Source organism: Pipistrellus kuhlii, unplaced genomic scaffold (assembly GCF_014108245.1).
Source record: "Pipistrellus kuhlii isolate mPipKuh1 unplaced genomic scaffold, mPipKuh1.p scaffold_m20_p_5, whole genome shotgun sequence".
In the NCBI taxonomy this organism is placed as follows: Eukaryota; Metazoa; Chordata; class Mammalia; order Chiroptera; family Vespertilionidae; genus Pipistrellus; species Pipistrellus kuhlii.
The window spans coordinates 20,617,333-20,638,440 of record NW_023425551.1 but is presented as its reverse complement, the minus strand read 5'-3'; the positions used below and the strand labels follow the sequence as shown (position 1 = coordinate 20,638,440).

Genomic DNA, 21,108 nt, shown 5'->3' with positions numbered 1-21,108 from the left:
CCCCTAACTGCCTCTGCCTGGGCCCCCGCCACATGGCTTTGTGCAGAAGGAAGGCAGACATCTGGAAGATGGCCGGTTGACCCGGTCAAATGAGCATATCACCTTTTTATTAGTATAGATGTCTAGTAAAGTTGGGATTATATTTATACACTGCTTTGTATCCTGCTTTTTGTTTTAATAACATTAATATTGTAAGCAGTGAATTTTAAAGGCTGTATAGTTTTCTTATTATATGGTTATTCCATAATTCATTTTATTGGTTTTTCGGATAATTTTAGTTTGCTTCTCCTTTTTTTTAATATATTTTATTGATTTTCCACAGAGAGGAAGGAAGAGGGATAGAGAGCCAGAAACATCAATGAGAGAGAAACATTGGCCAGCTGCCTCCTGCACACCCCCTGCCAGGGATATGCCCACAACCAATGTACCGTGTTTCCCCGAAAATAAGTCGTCCTCCTAAAATAAGACCTACTTACAGGTTTCCTTCTGAGTGAAATATAAGGCATCCCCGAAAATAAGGCCCCCCTAGGCGAAACATGAGAGATTTGGTCCACTGATTCTGAAAGAAATGGAGTCACAAGAAATTCACAAGGAATTTCAAGAATTGGATTGTTATGATGATGTTCCAGAAGATGATGACATGATTGTCATTGAATAAATGAGTAAATTCTTGATACTATAGGATTCACAGTTTGTCTGGGTTGTGTTGACAACTACCATACTACCGTACCATATACAGATAATAAATTTCCTTTTATTTTCATTTAACAATAAATGTGTACCGTATTCTTCTTCATGGAAAAATAAGACATCCCCTGAAAATAAGACCTAGCGCATCTTTGGGAGCAAAAATTAATATAAGACACTGTTTTATTTTCGGGGAAACAGGGTACATGTCCTTGACTGGAATCGAACCTGGGACCCTTCAGTCTGCAGACCGACGCTCTATCCACTGAGCCAAACCGGTTTCGGCTGCTTCTCCTTTTTGTACCTTTCCCCTGCCTCTTTCTTAGGTTTCTTTTTATACCTCCCCTTTAAGTTGTGGTGGTCTCCCTTATTTTCCTTTCACTGCCCCTGAGTGTCCCACAGGTACCTGAAACAGATGTAACAAGGATAAATAAACTATATGTTTCCCTTAAGGGGTGTCAAGTGGGCAGAAAAGGGTGGTGGATAAGGACAATAATCCTAATGAAATCCTGTGCAGCCTGCAAGCCTGTGTGCCCTTCCTTTCTTAACTCTCTAGCCTTCCTTTTCCTCCTAGTTTCCTTAATGTAAACCTGCCTTTTTATCTTTCTTACTCTTAAATTTACACAAAAATGATAACCCTTGTTGGGAGAAACAGGAAATTCTTCCAGTGTTGATCAATCACAGCCAAAATTCTGTATTTTCTTGTGCATGTAAACAAATGATCATTGTTATATATTACTTAACCACAGATGTTTTTCTGAATTCTAGTAAATATGAACTTTACTTCTGACTTACTATCACAATATCCAAGGTATCTTAATCTTCCTTTGAATGTTTTAGGGAAGAAAACGGACTAAATATGCTTTCTTTTACAGGAATTTATATATTTTGAGAAACTGATATAAGGATACTTAGTGCTTATTTTACTTTAAGATTATAATCCTATATAATAAAAGGCTAATATGCAAATTGACCAAATAGCAGAACAACCAGTTGCTGTGACACGCACTGACCACCAGCAGGCAGACCCTCAATGTAGGAGCTGCCCCCTTGGTGGTCAGTGTGCTCCCACAAGGGGGAACACTGCTCAGCAAGAAGCCCTGAGCCAGGCTCACAGCTAGCAAGTGCAGCTGCGGTGGTCGGAGCCTCTCCCACCTGCAGCAGTGCTAAGGATGTCTGACTGACGGCTTAGGCCCACTCCCTATTGAGCCATCAGTCAGACATCCTCCAAAGGCTTCCAGATTGCGAGAAGGCACAGGCCAGGCTGAGGGGACCCCCTTCCCAAGTGCATGAATTTCATGCACTGGACCTCTAGTGTCTGTATTATAGACATCTACTGTAGCTTTTGGAGTTATAATTTAATCTTATAACATAAAATTTTCTTTTGTAGTCTGATATGTAATTGCTATAGCCAGTCTAGAAATGTTTATTGAATGACTAGAATGTCAATGTAGATCTTTGAAAGCCTAACTGCTTTAAGCAAACAAAAATTGTTGTTGTAAAGGAAAGAGTATAACCACATTAAATACAATCTGGAAAATAAGAGGCAAAAGTCCTGCTCTTAATTTCACTTAACAAAATTGCTCATGGAATTTTTATATATTTGGTTGTTTTCAAATTTGTGTTTATGTAGTTTAAATGTGTCCTGCTTTTCCCCCACTGAATATGTCATTTTATGACTATTATTTAAAATGGCTGCATACTAATCTGTTAGTTGCATGACCGTGTTGTATGCACAATGTTTATGTAGAATAGTTTCTAAATATATATATACACATATATACATGTATGTGTGTGTGTACACATATATATATACACACACACATACACACATATATATGACTTAAGAAAAAATAGTTATTCTAATAAAATAAAATTGTTTAGCACATGGATTTTAATAAGTAGGCAAACGATAACCTTCTTATTTAAGGTCAGTGCCTTTTTGTTTTCAAACATATGAACCTGAAACTTGAGGAAGTTGGTCGTCAGGTGAGAGTATGTATTTTGGAGAAGTTATCAACAGAAGCTATTGCGTATTCAAAGAATTATTGTCATAAATCTTACGTTACATTGTGTTCTTTTGTAGATTATGGAACTTTGTGGTGCAACAAGACTTGGCTATTTTGGAAGAAGTCAGTTCTATATTGCTTTGAAACTTGTAGCTGTTGCCCAGTCTGGTTTCCCTTTAAGAGTGGAAAGTATTAATACAGGTAAATATGGGATACATAAGCAATTGAAATGAAAACAGACTTCAAGTCACAAATGAAATTGAGTCTTTCTGATATTACAGTGGAATTTGTGATCTTGAGAAAAATGTCATGACTTTATTCTCACCACCTTGCTATTTAAAATTTGTGAATATTAGAATACATCTATTTTAAATGTTATGGCATATATGTACTTTCTGCATATTTCATTGTATAAAACTATTAAAATGGTGTTTGTTATAACAAATTTACTAAGACTTGCTTAGAATTTAGGTAATTTTATCAAAGTAAAGGGTGCATTGCAGTGATCCTCATATATGCTTTCTTTATATGTTTTTCTAAGTATAAAAGCAACATTATACTTTGTTTTCTTGTTTGTGAAGACTGAACGCTCCATATAAAATTAGAAAGCATTAATTAACCAAAACTTTCTGGTTGATAAAAATATTGTTAAAATATTGGCAGATGAAAACCTAGTTATAAGGATCTGACTGTCTTATACATATCACCTAGGAAAATTTGTTTTTCTATTATTTGAAGGTGTGTTGATAATGAAGTAGATCGAAATTTTATAAGATAGGCACTTAAAAGCAGAGAGTTTTGTGCTTTTCATAGGGAAAAGAGGAAAGAGCTGCACTTTCTGTAATGTTAGGATTTTTATACAGTAGTGTTACAGTTTAGTTTTAAGTACAGTTTAGTTTTAAGTGCTCAGTGTTCATTGCCAGCTTAGTTGGAGGTTTTCATTGTGGGCCTCTAGTGTAACGCACATCCTTCTCTTCGTGTTAAGAGTTTACATTCTTTTCAGGTAATTTTGAGTACTTTGCGTACACACTGAATAAACGTCATCCCCTCCTTAGTGAGGAAATTCTAAGGGAGATTCAGGGAATTATAGTGGAAGGAAGTACATTTTCTTCTGAAAATGATTCTGCTATGTTATTCTGTCCAGATTGCCTGTGGAATTCTTAGTTTTTTATTTTTCTTCTTTATTTAAAATAGAATATAGAGTATCTGCCTGTAGGAGTGAAGTAAGCCAGACTAAAGCTGATAGATCGAGCTGCATGTACTGTCTTTGGTAGGTGAACAGTAAGATATTTTCAGGAATTTCTGTCATGAAAATGTTTGGATTAATCTAGTCTCAAACTTAGTGACATTTTGTTATACTTAGAACTCGAACATCATACTTTAGAGAATTAGTGTGAGTAGAAACATCGTAGACTTTGGGGTCAGACTGACCTGGGTTTAGATTTTGTCACCTACTGTCAATGAGCCTCAGTTTGCTTACCTGTAAAATAGGGACTTTGCAGGGTTGATATGGTAATGAGTGCAAACATAGGACCAAACATGCAATGGACATTTAATACAGCTATTTTTATAACCCCTTGGAAGGACAATTTGGTATTACTATTTCTTTCTAGGTTAGGGTCTCCCTAAACAGTTTAAGGAAGAGAACGAATAAAATTTAGCAGTGATAGACATTTTGTTTCAGTATCAGTTTTGCAAAAATTCTTTCTAATATCTAATTCACCTCTTCAGGTTTTAATGTGTGCATCATTTTTTATTTTAAAGTAATAATTATTTCTGCCATTGATAGTAAAGGACCTTCCTCTGCCAAGATTTGTTGCTTCAAAGAATGAACAGGAATCTCGCCATGCAGCCTCGTATTCTTCAGATTCTGAAAATCAAGGGTCTTATTCTGGTGTTATTCCTCCACCACCTGGAAGGGGGCAAGTGAAAAAGGGGTCCGTAAGCCATGATGCTGTCCAGCCTCGTACATCTACAGATCAACAGGTAGTCACATGCATGTCATTGTTATTAGTTGACATCCTGTGTAGATATTTACACTAAAACTTGTACTGAATGCCTTAACAGTGAAAATGTTATCTTAAAATTGAAATTTAAAAATAATGATACTCTTTCTAGGAGCCTGCATCTCCAGTAGTTTCACCACAGCAGTCCCCACCAACGTCTCCACACACATGGAGGAAACACAACCGTCACCCCAGTGGAGGAAATGGCGAGAGGCCTCTTGCAGGACCTGGGCCATTTTGGTCTCCTTTTGGTGACTCACAATCAGGTATTTAGAAGTTCTAGATGTAACGGTCATTTATTAAAGGTGTAAATTGAAGGAAACTTGATAACATTCCTTTAAGAGTTGCCTCCAAGAAAATTTTTAATTGTAAGTTAAGTGCCTTAAATGGAAGCAAATGCTAACTGTGAAAATTTGTTAAGTAGATATATCAATTTGAACATTGGTAATTGCATTTATTTTAAGGTGACCAGGTTTTAACATTGGTAAAGTGGGACACCATTGACCAGGGGGTGTGAGGGTGGGGGGGTGTTCCTTGATTAAAAATTTGGTCTATATGGAGCAACAAAAATTTTCATAGAATGCAAAAATATAGTATTGTAATATATTTTTTAAATTTTCAACGTAAGTACAATTTACAAATATAATAAATAAATAAAAATTATGTATAGTCGTGTCACTTTCAAGGCCGGCGCTAGACTTTTTGCCGCCACTATAAAATATAAATAATACGAGTACTGTCTGCTAAATTCAAGAAAATTTATGTATTTATGAAATAAATAAATTTCTTACCTAATGACATCACTTGTTTAACTAGTTCACTAGCATGCAGTATGATGTGTATAGTCTGAAAGATAGTTAGTTACAAAATGCTTTCGTCGTTGCCAATCCCAAAAAATGCCATTGTGCATTAAGTCCAAACAATGGTGGTCGAATTCTAACAACTGATCAACAATGTGAACTTTGATAAGCAGTTCTCAATAATCAGTTCTCAACAATTACATTTTTATTATTAAAGTTTAACATTATAAAATTAACAAAAATAATATAAAACTGATATCCTGGCTAAATAGCCACATGGCCGCCGAAAACCATATATTCTCTTCCCATTCTCTTACTTGTCATGAATTCTTTCCAAAAATCGGGACTTTTTTAAAACATCGTGGGACGTGGGACAAATGGTTAAAAATCGGGACTGTCTTGCCAAAATCAGGACATCTGGTTACCTTAATTTATTTATATCTATGATGCTTAGATAAAAGTTTATAGATTCCACATTCTCTGAAGGTAAAATGATTATTTCCTAGAATACTGTATATATTAGGTTAGTTTCAGTAACAATTTTAAAGATTTAAATGAGATAATTTTAAATTGACAGAAAATATTTCATTTTGGAAATTAGCATTTCTACAAAGTTAGAACTCGAAAGAAAACATATAAGTATGGTGAAGTGTTACAATAAAAAACCTGGTAATTTTATATTCTTTAAAAGTGAGTCAACTTGTTTGCCCATTCTGCTTGTAGGTCCTGCTGCTGGTGATACAATGTGGTCAGGGCATTCTCCACCTCCACCTCCACCTCAAGAAAACTGGGTCAGTTTTGCAGATACTCCACCAACCAGTACTCTTTTAACCATGCATCCTGCTTCTGTCCAGGTGTGACATTTTATTGGTATTGCATTTTTATTTGCTTCATTCAGAATACTGCTGCAGTCATTATTTTTATATTTTGCTGTTGCAAATTTTATGAATGCAAGTTCACTTTTATTTAAAAACCACAAAACAAACAAAAACCAGATCTCTGCTCTGCCTTTTCTTTAAGTCTGTTATCATTGAAATTTTTTACTAAAAATTTTGGCTGATTTTCTTTCTTTCTAATTTCTTAGTGAACTTTTGAAAGGTTTTGGCACTTAGGAATATATTTGCTTGGCTTTCTTGGCACATTTCCATAACTTTTTGTTGCTTACACATTGCTGTCTTTCTATACATTTATATAATCATTGTCCAAAAACATTCAGTAACCTGATTATAAGTATGTGATTTTCTGATGAGTTTGTGAAGACTTCTTATATTTTAAACATCCACAAAAAGTAAGTTTCAAAGATAAGTAACCTAGCAATCTTGGTCCATGTAATCATACAGGTAAATACTGTACTGAGGAAAAAATGTTTCATTACAGGACCAGACAACAGTACGAACTGTAGCTTCAGCTACAACTGCCAATGAAATTCGTAGGCAATCCAGTAGCTATGATGATCCCTGGAAAATAACAGATGAACAAAGACAGTATTATGTAAATCAGTTTAAAACCATTCAGCCTGATCTAAACGGATTTATTCCAGGTGAGTTGTTAAAAAACAAATTTTTCTAGATGGGACAGTTCAAAGCCTCAGTTTCATAATCTCAAAGAAATTGTTTTATTGGTCAGCGATTATAAAAGATAATTCTCAAATTGTCTAAAAAGAGTTTATAGTTACGAGAGACCAAAAATATGACATATGCATATGTTAAGGTTACCTTTTTTTCAATGAAAAACCTCTTCAGACCACATTTAACTCTTGGGTCTGTAGGTTCAGAATAATGCTAAACAACACTGTTTTATATTTCAGGATCTGCAGCTAAAGAGTTTTTTACAAAATCAAAGCTTCCTATTCTTGAACTTTCTCATATTTGGTAAGTGTGGTGTATACTACTTGGGTAATGTGAATTATTTCAAAGTAGTTTCCATCAGGTAGATTTTTTTAACCTTAAAAATAAACTATTAGAATAACCTTTTAAAGAATGTTCTTATGACTCAGTATTGCCTTAAAATAGTCAGCTTCTCTCTCACTCTCTAGAAAAGAAATAAAGTGATACCAATAGAATAGTTCTTTAAAATGTGCTAAAAGTCTTTAAGCTATATAGTAGCTGTTTCTCATTGCTAGTATAATACATGGAATATATTTGCTTGGCTTTCTTGGTGCAGTTTGTTCATACATGGCTGTGTTTATTTCATTTGGTTTTAAACAAATTTATAAGTCCTATACCAGCCATGAGCTTAAGACCAGTGCTTAGCACCCATTTAAATACCAACTGAAGACTCAGGATGGTTGCTGTGTAGTTGGAATGAGTCATTAAATTACAATCACAAACTGCTTTTTAAAAACAATTGTCAGATGTAAGTGTTGTTTTCACTTTATATCTACACTAGAAACTCGGTGCATGAAATTTATGCACAGGGGAAGCTGTGTTCCTCAGCTCAGCCTGCATTCTCTCCAATCTGGGACATCCTTCTCACAATCTAGGACTGCTGGTTCCCAACTGCTCGCCTGCCTGCCTGCCTGCCTGCCTGCCTGATTGCCCTTAACCACTTCTGCCTGCCAGCCTGATCATCACCTAACCACTCCTCTGCCAGCCTGATTGATGCCTAACTGCTCCCCTGATGGCCCGATTGCCCCTCACTGTCCTACCCAGCAAGCCTGGTCTCCCCTAACTGTCCTCCCCTGCAGGCCTGGTCCCTCCCAACTGCCCTTCCCTGCAGGCATGGTCTCCCCCAACTGCTCTCCTCTGCCAGCCTGGTCCTCCTCAACTGCCCTCCCCTGCAGCCCTGGACCCCCCCCCCCCCCCAAGTACTCTCCCCTGCAGGCCTGGTCCTGCTCAACTGCCCTCCCCTGCAGACCTGGTTCCTTCCAACTGCCCTCCCCTACTGGCCTGGTCATCCTAAACTGCCCTCCCCTACAGGCCTGGTCATCCTAAACTGCCCTCCCCTACAGGCCTGGTTCCCCCAACTGTCCTTCCCTGTAGGCCTGGGTCCCCCCCAGCTCCCCTCCCTTGTAGGCCTGGTCCCTTCCAACTGACCTCCCCTATTGGCCTGGTCTCCCCCAAATGCTCTCCTCTGCCAGCCCGGTCACCCCTAACTGCCTTCCCCTGCTTGCCTGATTGCCCACAACTGCACTCCCCTGTAGGCCATCTTGTGGCACACATGGGGGTGGCTATGTTGTGTGTTAGAGTGACAGTCAATTTGCATATTACTCTTTTATTAGATATGATATTTCTCTGTATTCTAAATTTTATTAATAGGGTTTTTAGTAGCATAGAGTGCTATAGTAGGAGATAGGTAGATAATGCCTAAAACCAAAAAGTTAAGAATTAGCAATATACACATGCTATTTATAGTTTAAGGTGATAAATTTTTAAAAAATGGTTGTTCCTAAATCTAGGAAATGGAAGGATAGCAGGGTGGGGCTGCTGTCTTTTAAGTTTTAAAAATTTTTAGTAACTTATTCAATAAGCCTGATTTCAACTAAGTCTTATATCTAAAGATACATATGTGTTAAAGGCCATTTCTTTGGTGACCTTATTTTTGGGGGGCTCTTTTTTCAGCATTTTATTATGAAAATTTCAAGCACTTAGAAAAGTTGAAAGAATTGTACCTTAAACCAGTCCTCGGCAAAGTCATTAGTCAACAGAGCGGCAAACTGCGGCTCACGAGCTGCAGTTTGCTGATCACTGCCTTAAACCACCCATGTGGCCATTGCCTGTAATCACAGATAACCATTTGCTATACATCTTCCCATCTATGGGATTTTGTAAATTATTGTTTGCTTGCACTTTTTCTGGAAAAGGATTTCTCTTTTCTGAGACATAAAGGGATCCAAAGTAGAATGTGATTCTATTTCTGATGTTTTTCTTTTAGGGAACTCTCAGACTTTGATAAAGATGGAGCATTAACACTGGATGAGTTTTGTGCTGCTTTTCATCTGGTAGTTGCTAGGAAGAATGGCTATGACTTACCAGAAAAACTCCCTGAAAGTTTAATGCCCAAGCTGATTGATTTGGAAGACTCAGCAGGTAAAATCCAGGAGCTAAAGAGAACTGATTGCATGCCTTGAAAAATAACACTTGGTTCTCAAAGCAAAATCTAGATGTTAAAACTTAGCTTAAAAGCATAGACATTTCATCAAGGGCATGTACATTTGCCATTAGAATAAGATGTATAGCCTGAACTTGAATCAATATTTTGTCTGTTTAGTCAACTGTAAACAAAGATAAAGAATATATGCCACTATTTTACTTTACACTTGTGACCTGCTGAGATCTGAAGTGCATTTCACAGTGTCTTGTTATTTTGTCATCCTTAAATTACATTTTATATTGTCTGAAGTGGGGAAAGTAGCCTCTCTTTATTATCAACATTTTTCCATTTAATTCATCTTAATTTGTTGAAGGGAAATACCTAGTTTATCATTAGACCTTTGCAGTCTGCAAGCATTTTCCTTTTAAAAAACCAATTCCTTTAGATGCTAAAGAAATTTGGAAATTTTGTGTGTGATGTAGATAATACTACATTGTTATCATGTTTACTAGAATGCTTTTATAGATGCTAATATTTACAGATAGTTTAAAAAGAAATAGAATATAGGGGGTAAAAAATGAGTACATTTTTCTTAAATTCTAAAAGAATAAAAGGAAATCTAATGTTAAATTAGTGAGTCTAATTAAAACTAAGTCAATGTCTTTGTTTTTTCTATCTAAATTCTTTTTTACATATTATGATGGAAGGAATTTTATACTTTTTAAAAGAGAAATTAAAACAGAATTTGGCTCTCAAAAGGGTATCTACCTATTGGAAAGCTTCTGTTTAACCCAGAATTGCATCTGATCTCACTTTATTGTATAAATTATGCAGTAGGAATAATATGCATATTATTCTTTTTACTCCTATTGCATTTTTCTTTTTACTCTTATTGTCAAAAAGAGGTCTATCTCCTTATATTCAAGAATCTGTGTACTTCTAATTTTGCTAATTATTCCTGTGACCATGGGCAAGTTCTTTTTGTTTTTTCACCTGAAATGTGTATTCGATGCTACTCACATTTCACGGCCTGAACACGTTGACCTTTTATCAACCAATAAGTCTATTTAAAGTTTTAGGGTTGTTTTTTAGTTTCATAAAAGCATTATCCTATGAGAATCCTAGAGTTTTTTTTTGATCATTTAGGCAATTATTAAGTATCATTAACCTCTGACTTGAGCTAAAAGCTTAGTATTTTTGTTAGGTAATTTTGCCTCAAAGTACTTTGATTTACCTAATTAAAAAATAAACAAAAAGAACTTCATTTGGTTTATTTCATAGTAGCCAAAAAGGAAGAAATTGTGGTTGCTACAGACTTATTGTGCCATTGATTTTAAAATTAGGCCTTGTGTTTAGAATTTTTCTATGACTTTAATCCTTTAAAAACTGACAGCATAGTATACTTTAAATCAAGCTTATTCTGTTATATGTCATTTTCTTGAGACTTGTCTGATTCTGTTATCTGTTGCATATAGATGGGTGAATCTGGCTTTTGCATGTAGTTTTTTCCCCCCTTTTCTATTTAATTTAAATAAAATCTGGGATTCTTTGTAAACTTGATCTACTGCCTGAATTTTAAGGCTAATGATTTAAGTAGAAGTTTTTTTGGGCATTTTTCTTTTTACTCCTATTAGATCTGTTTAGCAGTCACTCTGATTGTTTCCCCTGCATATACCTCTACACTCTTGTTCTAATTATAATTTTAAAGGTATCAAAAAAACCTTGTTGGTTTTTTGTTTTGTTTTTTACCATTTGCACATAATCTGTGTAATTTTCTGATGAAATTTATTGTAAACATTTGACCATACAGTATTAAATTCAAATCTTCTTCGCTTAATCACTAAGTGATAAATTTGGAATTTTGTTCATTTGGGGTTGAGGGAATGATTAACCTTTTTTTTTTCCTCCCAGCTATCATAAGCCTGAGATTCATATGCCACAAGTTCTTTGAATATAGATATTGTTATGTGACACTGTGGATCAATCAAGATTTGTAAAAATCTTTTTAAATAGCTGTGTTTTTAGAAGTTCACAGTTGAAAGGGAAACCAGTTCCTTTTGGCTGACCTAAAAATTTATCATAAATATTTCTTCTCTGGAGCTCTTCTGACTTTCAGACAAAAGTAGCTACTATCTTCTCTGATCTCTCATAGTATCTCCTATGTGCTGTTTATTTGTGGCACCTATCACACTCTTCTTTTTTTTTTCTTTTTTTTTTCTCTTTCCACCACTACACTCTGAGTTTCTTTAAAAAAAAAAAAAAAAGAAAAAAGAAAGGAAAGGAAAGGAAAGGGGAAAGGGGAAAAGGGAAAGGGGAAAGGGGAAGGGAAGGAAAGGAAATGTGTCATATTCACTAGGCCTGATTGCCCTAGTCAGACTGGCAATTTTGGTATTCCCAGGATTTAGCACTTTGCAGGCATGTGCTAAGTTGCTCAGTAAATAACTGCTGAGAAATTAATACTAAATGTGTGCTATTTTTAAAGTAGGATATTTTTCTTAATATATTTCTGTCTTTGAAAATATAGGCTTTTGTTATATGTTTGTGATGTTGGGATATACTAAAATATTAACTCTACAAGTATTTTGTATTTACAATTTAATAACTCAGAAAAATAGATGGTGAAAGTGATGACTTGAGTTACAGTTTTTTGGAGAAACAAGCGAGGCTTTCTAAAGACATACAAACATGGATGGGATAGATATATATTTTCCAAAGTTACTTGAACAAGTTTATGGTATTAAATAGCAGACAAAATAAAATTGCTAAGGATCATAGGTATAAGTACGTACACAGACCTTAATTAAAATATTTAACATCAGCACTAAATATGGCAACTAAAGTAAATAAAAAGGAAACTTGATTTTTGTTACCTTACAAAAGAAAGCATATAAAAATTCATCTGTGGAAACAACTTCTGAAGCTGAATTCAAGAAAGAATGTTTATCTTCCAAGAGTGGTTATCTTATTTATAAAAAAAGGTTAAACTGACCTCCTAGCCTATCACAGTAGTGTATCTTAAAGGGAAAAAAGCATCTTAAACTCAGTCTCCAAAGAATCTTCTTTGTTGTAGCACAGTCACAGCTTTACATATATTGTATTTTATGTGATTACTTGAGGTCCAGTGCACACATTTTTTGTGCACTCATGGGGTCCTTCGGCCTGGCCTGCGCCCTCTCAGAATCTGGGATCTCTCGGAGGATGTCAGACTGCCAATTTTAGTCCAGTCCCTTCAGACCAGGCTGAGGGACCCCACTGGTGCACAAATTTATGCCCTGGGCCTCTAGTATGCAAATGAGATCTTTGGTTAATCTCTTCCCACCCTCTCCCTTTCCCCCTTCCCTCTGAGATTCATCCGTCTGTTCCATGTTTCCATGCCTGTGCATTGAGCATCTGCCCCCTGGTGGTCAGTGCGTGTCATAGCTAACAGTCAAACAATTGAATGGTTGCTTAGGCTTTTATGTATAAAGATTTGATAAAACTAGTGCTTTGGTGCACAGATTCGTGTACATTGAAAGGAAATTAATTAGAAGGTGGCCAGCGGGGCGGGACTGGGTGAGGCGGGCTGGACATGACCTGGAGCCAGTTCCTCCCTGGCTGCCTCTGGAGCAGTGGCTCGAAGGGCGTCTGTGAAGTGAGCAGGGTCTCTCTAGCAAGTGGGGTCCCTCGGCCTAGCTTATGGAGATTGGGCCGAAATCAGCTCTCCGACATCCCCATAGGAGTCCCGGATTACGAGAGGGCAGTTCTCAGGTGACCCACTCCAGTATTGGGCTCCCTCCTCTCTGGTTCTGTGGTGCATCACCCAAGAACCCCCGCTCCTAGTCACTGCAGCTCAGCAGCTCCTGTGTTGAGTCCCCTGGTGGTCATTGCGCATCGTAGCTATTAGTCAGATGGTCGTTTAGCCTTTTATATATATAGACTAGAGCCCCGATGCATGCCAGAATGGGCCTTCCTCCCCTTGGCTGCTGGCAGAGCTGTCTTTCCCCTTCGGCCCGGAGCCACCTTTCTGCTCTGGCCCGGAGGGGAAAGAGCCACCTTTCCCCTTCAGTCGGGAGCTGCTTGGAGGCCTGGAGCAGCTGGGGCAGTGCAGAATGTCTGCATCGTTGCCATGGTGATGACACAAGCATCCCACCCTGCCCCCGCTGCTCAGCACCCAAATATGCAAATTAACCTACCATATTTGTTGGGTTAATTTGCATACCCACTCCTGATTGGCTGGTGGGTGTCATGAAGGTACAGTTAGCATGTTGTTCTTTTATTAGGTAGATAGATATTTCTTAAGCTACACTAGAGGCTCTTGGTTGGATAGTAACTACATTGGTCTTGTTCATTATATTTCAGCACCTAAGAGGATGCAAATTCAGCATATAAGTAGTTGTTTTTTAAATGACTAAATGGATGAACTACTTCTTTTTAAGTCTGTTTTCTGTCTTCACAGACAATGCTCATGTGAGCAACTCAATAATAGCTGACTAAATGCTCAAAGAGGGAAAGCAATGTGCTCTCCATTCTGTCTCCTCTTTTATAACCACTGCTTTATACAGTAAATTTGAGCAAATTTTCATTACTGTTGATATGGTGCATAACATAGATCCTCAAAATCCTAGAAGTACTTCTAAAATGAATGTTTTTAAAAGCCAGAAATTTTTTTTTATTGTTTAAAGTATTACACATAGTAGTACATATATTTTTAAAACAAAGCATATCTGAAATTCTTTAATTTCTTTGCCTGTCTTTTAAGAATAAATGAAAAAGGTCCCATTTCTAGTTTTTCTTAAAGACTTAAAATTTATCAAAACCTTTGTATCTTTTAAATATTTTTTCTCATAAGAATAACATTGACATTTGAAATAAATAAAAGTTATAGTTTACTTTTGCTTTGAAGAAGCTATTACATAAAATTGGAACCTTGAATCTTTGTGATTGAAGAATTCTTCCAACAAGTTTTGCTACTTTTTGTTTTAAAACCATAAGACTTTTGGGAATAACAATTTTTTTAGTATGTTGAATATAATACTAAGAAAATAACAGAAGTTCAGGTGGGTAGGTGAAAAACGTAGGTAAAAACTGAAGGTCTTTGAGAAAGGTGGTTTGGCAGGTACACTGCACTGAATTGAATCTGCAGACTTTTCAGAGTCTTTGGAAGAAAGAAGGATGAAACTATTGAGAGCATTTTTATTTTCTAGTGCAATACAGAAAATATGGTTTGCACTCATTTAATTTGCACTTGTTGCTAACTTTTAAATGTAGCCTGACAGTATGTCAGTCAATAGGATCTCACAGTGTTGTGTCTTCCAGGCACACTCTTTTTACATGGAAATACTTTTTGCATAAAGCCCTTTTGGGGTTGGCTTTAACAAATAATTTAGGCTCATGCTCTTCTTTTTCAGCCCTGATGCTCTGATGATGTCAGGGGCAGAGCAGAACCCTCAGGAGGGAGGCAGGGTTGACACAGTGTTCCAGCAGGAGGCTAGGTTGGAACACTGCACCAGGTAAGAGTAAAACTACACCCCTGCCTCCGTGAGGACACGCCTACAGACTAACTTTTGTGGGCGGGCCTGCAGCTCTCTGTTGGAGTGTTCATAGGGAGCCCGGTTCGTAGAAGAAGATATAGCTTATTTACAGACTTAATGCCCGTGACTGTTAGTTTCTAGAACATAGGTAATTTTCTCTTTTCCTACTGCCATTTGTTGTTCTATATGTGAAATAGGAAATAAACAGTGTGTAATTCTGTTAATTAATCCAGAAATAATTTAGGGATTTTCGAAGACAGACTTTTTTTTATAACATTTTTTTATAACATTTTAGTCTTAGAACCCCTTTACATTCTTAAAAATTATTGTGGACCAAAAAAAACTTATGTTTATGTGACTTAGATCTATCAATAGTTGCCCTATTAGAAATTAAAAATGATAAATTAAAAAAAAAATTTGCAGCTTTTTAAAAATTATAATTATAAGCTCCCTAAATATTAGCATACATATTTTTAGGAAAATAACTATATTACCCCAAATAAAATTAAAAATTATGAAAAGGGTGGCATTGCTTTACATTTTGTAAATCTCTTTAATATCAATTTTAGTAGAAAATAGCTGGATTTTCATATTTGCTTCTGCGTTCAGGCAGTTAGACATTATGTTTGAGGTATCAGGTGTCTGCAGACAAAGCACTGAGTGCCAAATCTGGTCAGCTGACTGTTTTTCTATAGCCCACAACAAAAAGTGTTTGTTATTCTTTTTCTTTTTAATCATTGGAGAATAAAGAGAACAATATTTCATGGCACATGAAATTCACATTTGTAAAATTATATGAAATTCAAATTTCATGTCTATTAATAAAATAAAGCCAAGCTCATTTTTTACTAATTATCATGGCTGCTTTTGCACTGCAACAGCAAAATTGAATAGTTGCACTAGAGACCATATAGCCTGCAAAGCCTAACATATGTACTATCTGGTCCTTGGTAGAAAAACGTTGCCAATCCCAAGTACAGAAAGAAAATTTTGTCTGGCAAAGTGAAAGGAAGGAGTGTTTTTAGATAATTATGGATATTCTTTGGTACCACACCAAATGTCAACAAATGGTAATTTCTTAAAGGTTAATTGCAATGTGAAAGCTGAAACCATATTAATGAATTATTTGTACTGTTACATTAAATTCCACAGATCTGTTTTGCACTTTGAATATACTTTGGATTAATATTTTGCCCGTGCATGATTTTATAACATAATTGATTATTTGTAAAATATTGGTTAATTGAGTTATACAGATATGGGTATACATTTTCCAAAATTCTAATTTTTGCTTGAAAGCGCAAAGTTTGTCATTAGTAACAATACTGAAGACAGTGTTTTCCTGAAGTGACAGGCTCACTTAACTCATTTTTGAGAAAATGCATAAAAGTCTGAATAATTCGTTTGTCAGCTATTCTTTAAAGAAAAATGCACTCCCTCTCCTTCTTCCATGAGAAAAGTGGCCTGTTCAGCTCATAGCTGAATCACTCAAGAACACTTCCTGGAGATGATCATCCCTGTGCTCTGATAAAGAACAATAGCACAATATACATTGCGCCTCCCCATTACTTTGGGACTCTATTATAAAGAATTGCAAATATATATTTCCCCCTTTCCCAAAAAGACTATTAAAAATATGTGTATCCGGGGCTGAGGTTTAATAAAAATAATTTTTACCGCTTAATTGTGAATGTTCTTCAGTGACATTGCCATGCCTTTTATTTAAACTGGAATGTGTGTGAGTGAAGAATACAATGACTAGTACAGAATGGGGCAAAATTTGGTTTACAGTTATTCCTATGAGGAAAAGTAAAATGCCAACTCAGGAGAAAAATAATAATATGATGATTACAAAATCTCTTTGACTTTTCAGATGCCCTGTAAGAGTCGTGGGGATTCCCTGCAGTTCATGGTCCATAGTGTGAGAACTGCTACTCTAGGAAAATGACTATGTTGGAATACTTATCAAGTATAATTATTTGAATGAATAGTATCCTTTAAGAGGCTCCATCCACTACAACTTTTACCAGTGAATTAAGAGGTTCCCAGAATCCCAAATTATAACTGCCCTGAGGTGGGGGTAGGGTACAGTCTGGACCTAAATTTGCTAGAAGGAGACTCACATGAGAAAGCCAGGTCAGGGCCCCAGCATACCCTAAGATGATATTTGAAACTGAAATAATATAGTCTGACTATAGATAGGTTCTTTTGAAAATTAATTACCTTATAGTTAATACTGTTTTAATTCTATTTATTTTTCTTCAACACCTGCTTTGCTGGATCGCTTAAAGACACTTCTCCATACACCATCCTCCTAAACAGAGTTTCATTTTCATTAAACTCAGATTTATAGCCATTAATCCTTTCCTTAACTTTCTTTCTCTTTGTTATCAAAGGGAAAAAATTCATAATTTTTGTTCACAGTAAAACCACAAGCTATTCCCATGAGGAATTTGCTGTTACTATTCATTATAAATATTATTTCATTAGTTTTTCTCTAAGAGCTTTGATTTAAGAGGTCTTCATAGAACATTATTGGAAGCCTGTCTGCCTCTTATTGTTTCTATATTACTCCGACATCTTTATCAAGAAAAGATAGCATTAAGAAAGAAATAGCAACAATTTCCAATCTTACAAAACGAAAGTTTATCAAAATCTGCTGCTGGACTGCAAATTAGAACTTGCAGTGTGATATGACTACAAAAAAAAAAGCAGAAGTATTTCGAGATAGTAGTCATGTAACAAAGGACAAAGAGGAATTGAGTACTTTTTCAAAATACTGGTAATTAGCTTTGGCTCTGCGAAATAACAGTAATGAAGAACACAAAAAGCAACTCATTCAATAAAAATTTGTATACACAATATGTATTAGGTTCTGTATTTGGCACCAAAATGTGAAGGATTTACTTTTGAATAGATTGAAAGGTTAAAACCTATACATTGCTAAGTTATTGTATGACTTTATTTGGGAATTTGAAACGCAGTGCTAACATTTAATGGCAAATGTTTTTCTTTCTGATGGAGAAACTCAGGAGCTGTTTTATTCAGCTTGCTCATGGTCAGGCAGTGAGATAGTGACAGATGCTGGAATAATGTTTTGATACAGGTTCTAAATAGATTAGGTACTCCCCATTAATTTGGCACTTATTTGATTTTCAGACTGGTATTCAAAGATATGTAAAACTTGGGAAGATTGGAATGAGAATTAAGTTACCATTGAAATTTCTTCTGTTCTCAAATTGAAATTAAAGGATATTTTAAATTAGGGCTTAACTACTCACAAGCAGAATGTGCTACCACATAATACTTTAAAAAATACTTTGCAATGGTATTGTGAATTTGTAGCTTTCTCAATGAAGGTTAAGTGCCAGTGGCCTAATGATAAAACTTTCTTTGGTGTGGGCTTTTGAACTGCTTTTCTCTCATGCCTGGGACTCTTCCTCTCCTTTTACTCTATGCCCTGCACATATATGCTGCTTTTTGGTAACAGAGGAGACTTGCAGAGAAAATGTGAGTGACTTAGTGTAAATTAGCATTTCCCAAAGTATATTCCAAGAGAATATTGAGGGATTTTATTTGGGGTAAAGGATTTAAATAGTTAATTTGCTCTGAGACATTACAAGTCTTTGATATACAAATGCTCATGGAGTTGCTCCAACAGGGAGTTACAGTATTCCCAAATTTGAATAGAAAAAATTTCTTGAACCTAATTTTTTAAAGAACCTCACATTAATATTCCATAAAATACACTTTGGGAACTGCTACAAATTCAGCCCTATTATCGGAAAATGATGCAAAACATGTGTTAGACGTATTATTATATATAACACTCTTTTTTCTATTCCTAACTAAAATTTATTTCATGGGAAGCTTTGGTTTTGGATAGACAATAAGTAGCAAAAATAAGTACTGCCTAATTGTCTGATTGGTAAAATGTTTATTTTTCAATTACAGTTGACATTTAATATAAAAATGTTTATTTTAGGAACATGAGGAAAGGAAATTCAGATTATAAAATTACTACTTCTCAAAGTCTTCAGGATTTTGTTTCAAGTAATATCCCTAAACTAAAATATATTATTTATGGAGAATTTCTGTTTTTCAATTTCAGATGTTGGGGATCAGACAGGTGAGGTAGGTTATTCAGGCTCGCCTGCAGAAGCACCTCCAAGCAAGTCACCATCAATGCCGTCACTAAACCAGACTTGGCCAGAGATGAATCAGAGCAGTGAGGTTAGCAAAGCTTCCCTTTCCTTTCATTAACATTAATTTTGTTAAGGTAAGACGTTCCAAATAGTAATTTCAGCATCTAGCTCTTTTAGCATGTATGCATAGTTAAGAGAGCATATAAAGTAGGGCTATGATAAGTGTTTGTAATTATGTGACTCTGAGGTTTTCAAAGTACTTTTTCATATATATACACAGTCATTTGGTTTCCACCACTCATTCCTGCTAAAACCTTGTGAGTTAGACTGGGCAGGAGCTTGCAGGTTATAGTCAAAAGGTTGAATGTCTTGTCATAGCCATTGAGGAACAAGAGCTTAGATTTGAACACAAGTCCTTTGACATGTAGCCAACTACCACACCCACCATGGCACATTTCTTCTCATTCTTGTAAACAAGGTATGTGATAATATATTTGGAATCTTAGTATTGGAAGTGATATGAGAAGTCACTAATCCTGCCTTCTACATGAACAAAGTATTTTCTTCAACCCAGGCTATTGATAATAATTTAGTTTTATTTAATACAATATGGAATTAAACCCTATTAAATGCACTGGTTAAATGATATTATATATAAGACCAAGGATAACATGTAAAACAGAATTTCAGACAAATGCACTCCCTCTTCTCCTCATTACTTGGGGACTCCATTATATAAAACTATAAAAGTTGGGCCACTCTGATTAGAATAAGAGAAGTAGGCCAGAGGCCCCTGTGTTAAACCTTAGTGCTCTGTAAAACAGCAGCTAAAAAATGCCTGTTCTAGCCTGTTAGAGCAGTTTTCTTTATGGACAAGTAACTTTTTTTGCCTTAAATTATATATATATATATATATATATATATATATATATATATATATATAACTTTTAGGTAGTGCTTACAAATTTAAAAGTTTGTTGACTTTCAGGAAAAAATTCTAAACTTCTGGACTTTTCATATCTTTTAAAGTCAGTAATAAAATACTGAAAGAGACACTCATTAATTTTGGAGAGTTGAAAAACAGAAGTAACTGTAGGTTTAAAGTACTTGATGCTGCTTTATGACAATCACAGATACTGTACCTGACCCAGAGCACTTGTCATACCATCAGATGTAAAGTCATGTATATAAGTCTAGAGGGAAGAATTAAGCCTTGATATAATTCACTAGTAAATAGGCTTTATAAAGAGTAGGGTCATTACTCTTGAAACCACTTGCTCATTTTTTTAAAAAGCAATATCAGATTAAGAGTAGTTTTTTCATTGATACTCAATTCTAAAGCCCATATTCATTCTAAATAAAATTGTGTGTGATCATTAAAGACTAGGAATAGAAGTCCCTTCCACATTCTGATTTAAGCAGTTGCACTATTTAGAGCAAGTTTCATTTTGTAGTATTCAGTAATAATTCAGTTATGAATGTTATGTTATTTTTCTTTTAACTCTATGGAAAATCAATATGTTAATAAAACTAACATTGATTTTGAGACATTTTAATAAATCTCTACCACAAAGCACTAATGATCCTTTCAATAGGTAATTATTTGGCATCTAAAAATGGATGAGTTATTGCAAGGAATAACACTACTAACAACAACAACACTAATAATAAGCCTTATATGTGTTGAGCACCTGGGATGTGCCAATTCTGTTCAAAGCTTTTTACATATATGAACTCTACTTCCTCATAACAATCTTATAGTATTATTAATCTCACATTACAGATGGTGAAACTGAATTACAGAGAGGTTAAATAACTTGCCTAAGGTTGTACAGTATGACTAGGATTCCAGTAGTCTGGATCCAAAGCTGTGCTCCTAACCATTATTCTAAAGATATGAAGATAAAAGTGTCTCTGCT

At 35.5% G+C, this 21,108-nt stretch overlaps 1 protein-coding gene across 12 annotated transcripts in view; it reads left to right on the top strand.

The window, feature by feature from the left end:
- The window catches only part of REPS1 (RALBP1 associated Eps domain containing 1), a 73,241-nt gene that overhangs the window by 24,400 nt on the left and 27,733 nt on the right, over nucleotides 1–21,108 (top strand). For 8 of the 12 annotated variants that reach the window (XM_036413449.2, XM_036413448.2, XM_036413447.2 and 5 more), the window contains exons 2-9: nucleotides 2,774–2,897; nucleotides 4,486–4,682; nucleotides 4,815–4,968; nucleotides 6,226–6,356; nucleotides 6,880–7,042; nucleotides 7,310–7,373; nucleotides 9,376–9,530; nucleotides 19,156–19,277. In XM_036413449.2, the coding sequence (XP_036269342.1) occupies nucleotides 2,774–2,897; nucleotides 4,486–4,682; nucleotides 4,815–4,968; nucleotides 6,226–6,356; nucleotides 6,880–7,042; nucleotides 7,310–7,373; nucleotides 9,376–9,530; nucleotides 19,156–19,277 (1,110 nt within the window). Of the gene's footprint in view, nucleotides 1–2,773; nucleotides 2,898–4,485; nucleotides 4,697–4,814; nucleotides 4,969–6,225; nucleotides 6,357–6,879; nucleotides 7,043–7,309; nucleotides 7,374–9,375; nucleotides 9,531–19,155; nucleotides 19,278–21,108 lie in introns of those variants that run through there. The other 4 variants (XM_036413452.2, XM_036413451.2, XM_045573383.1 and 1 more) reach the window with 3 other exon arrangements.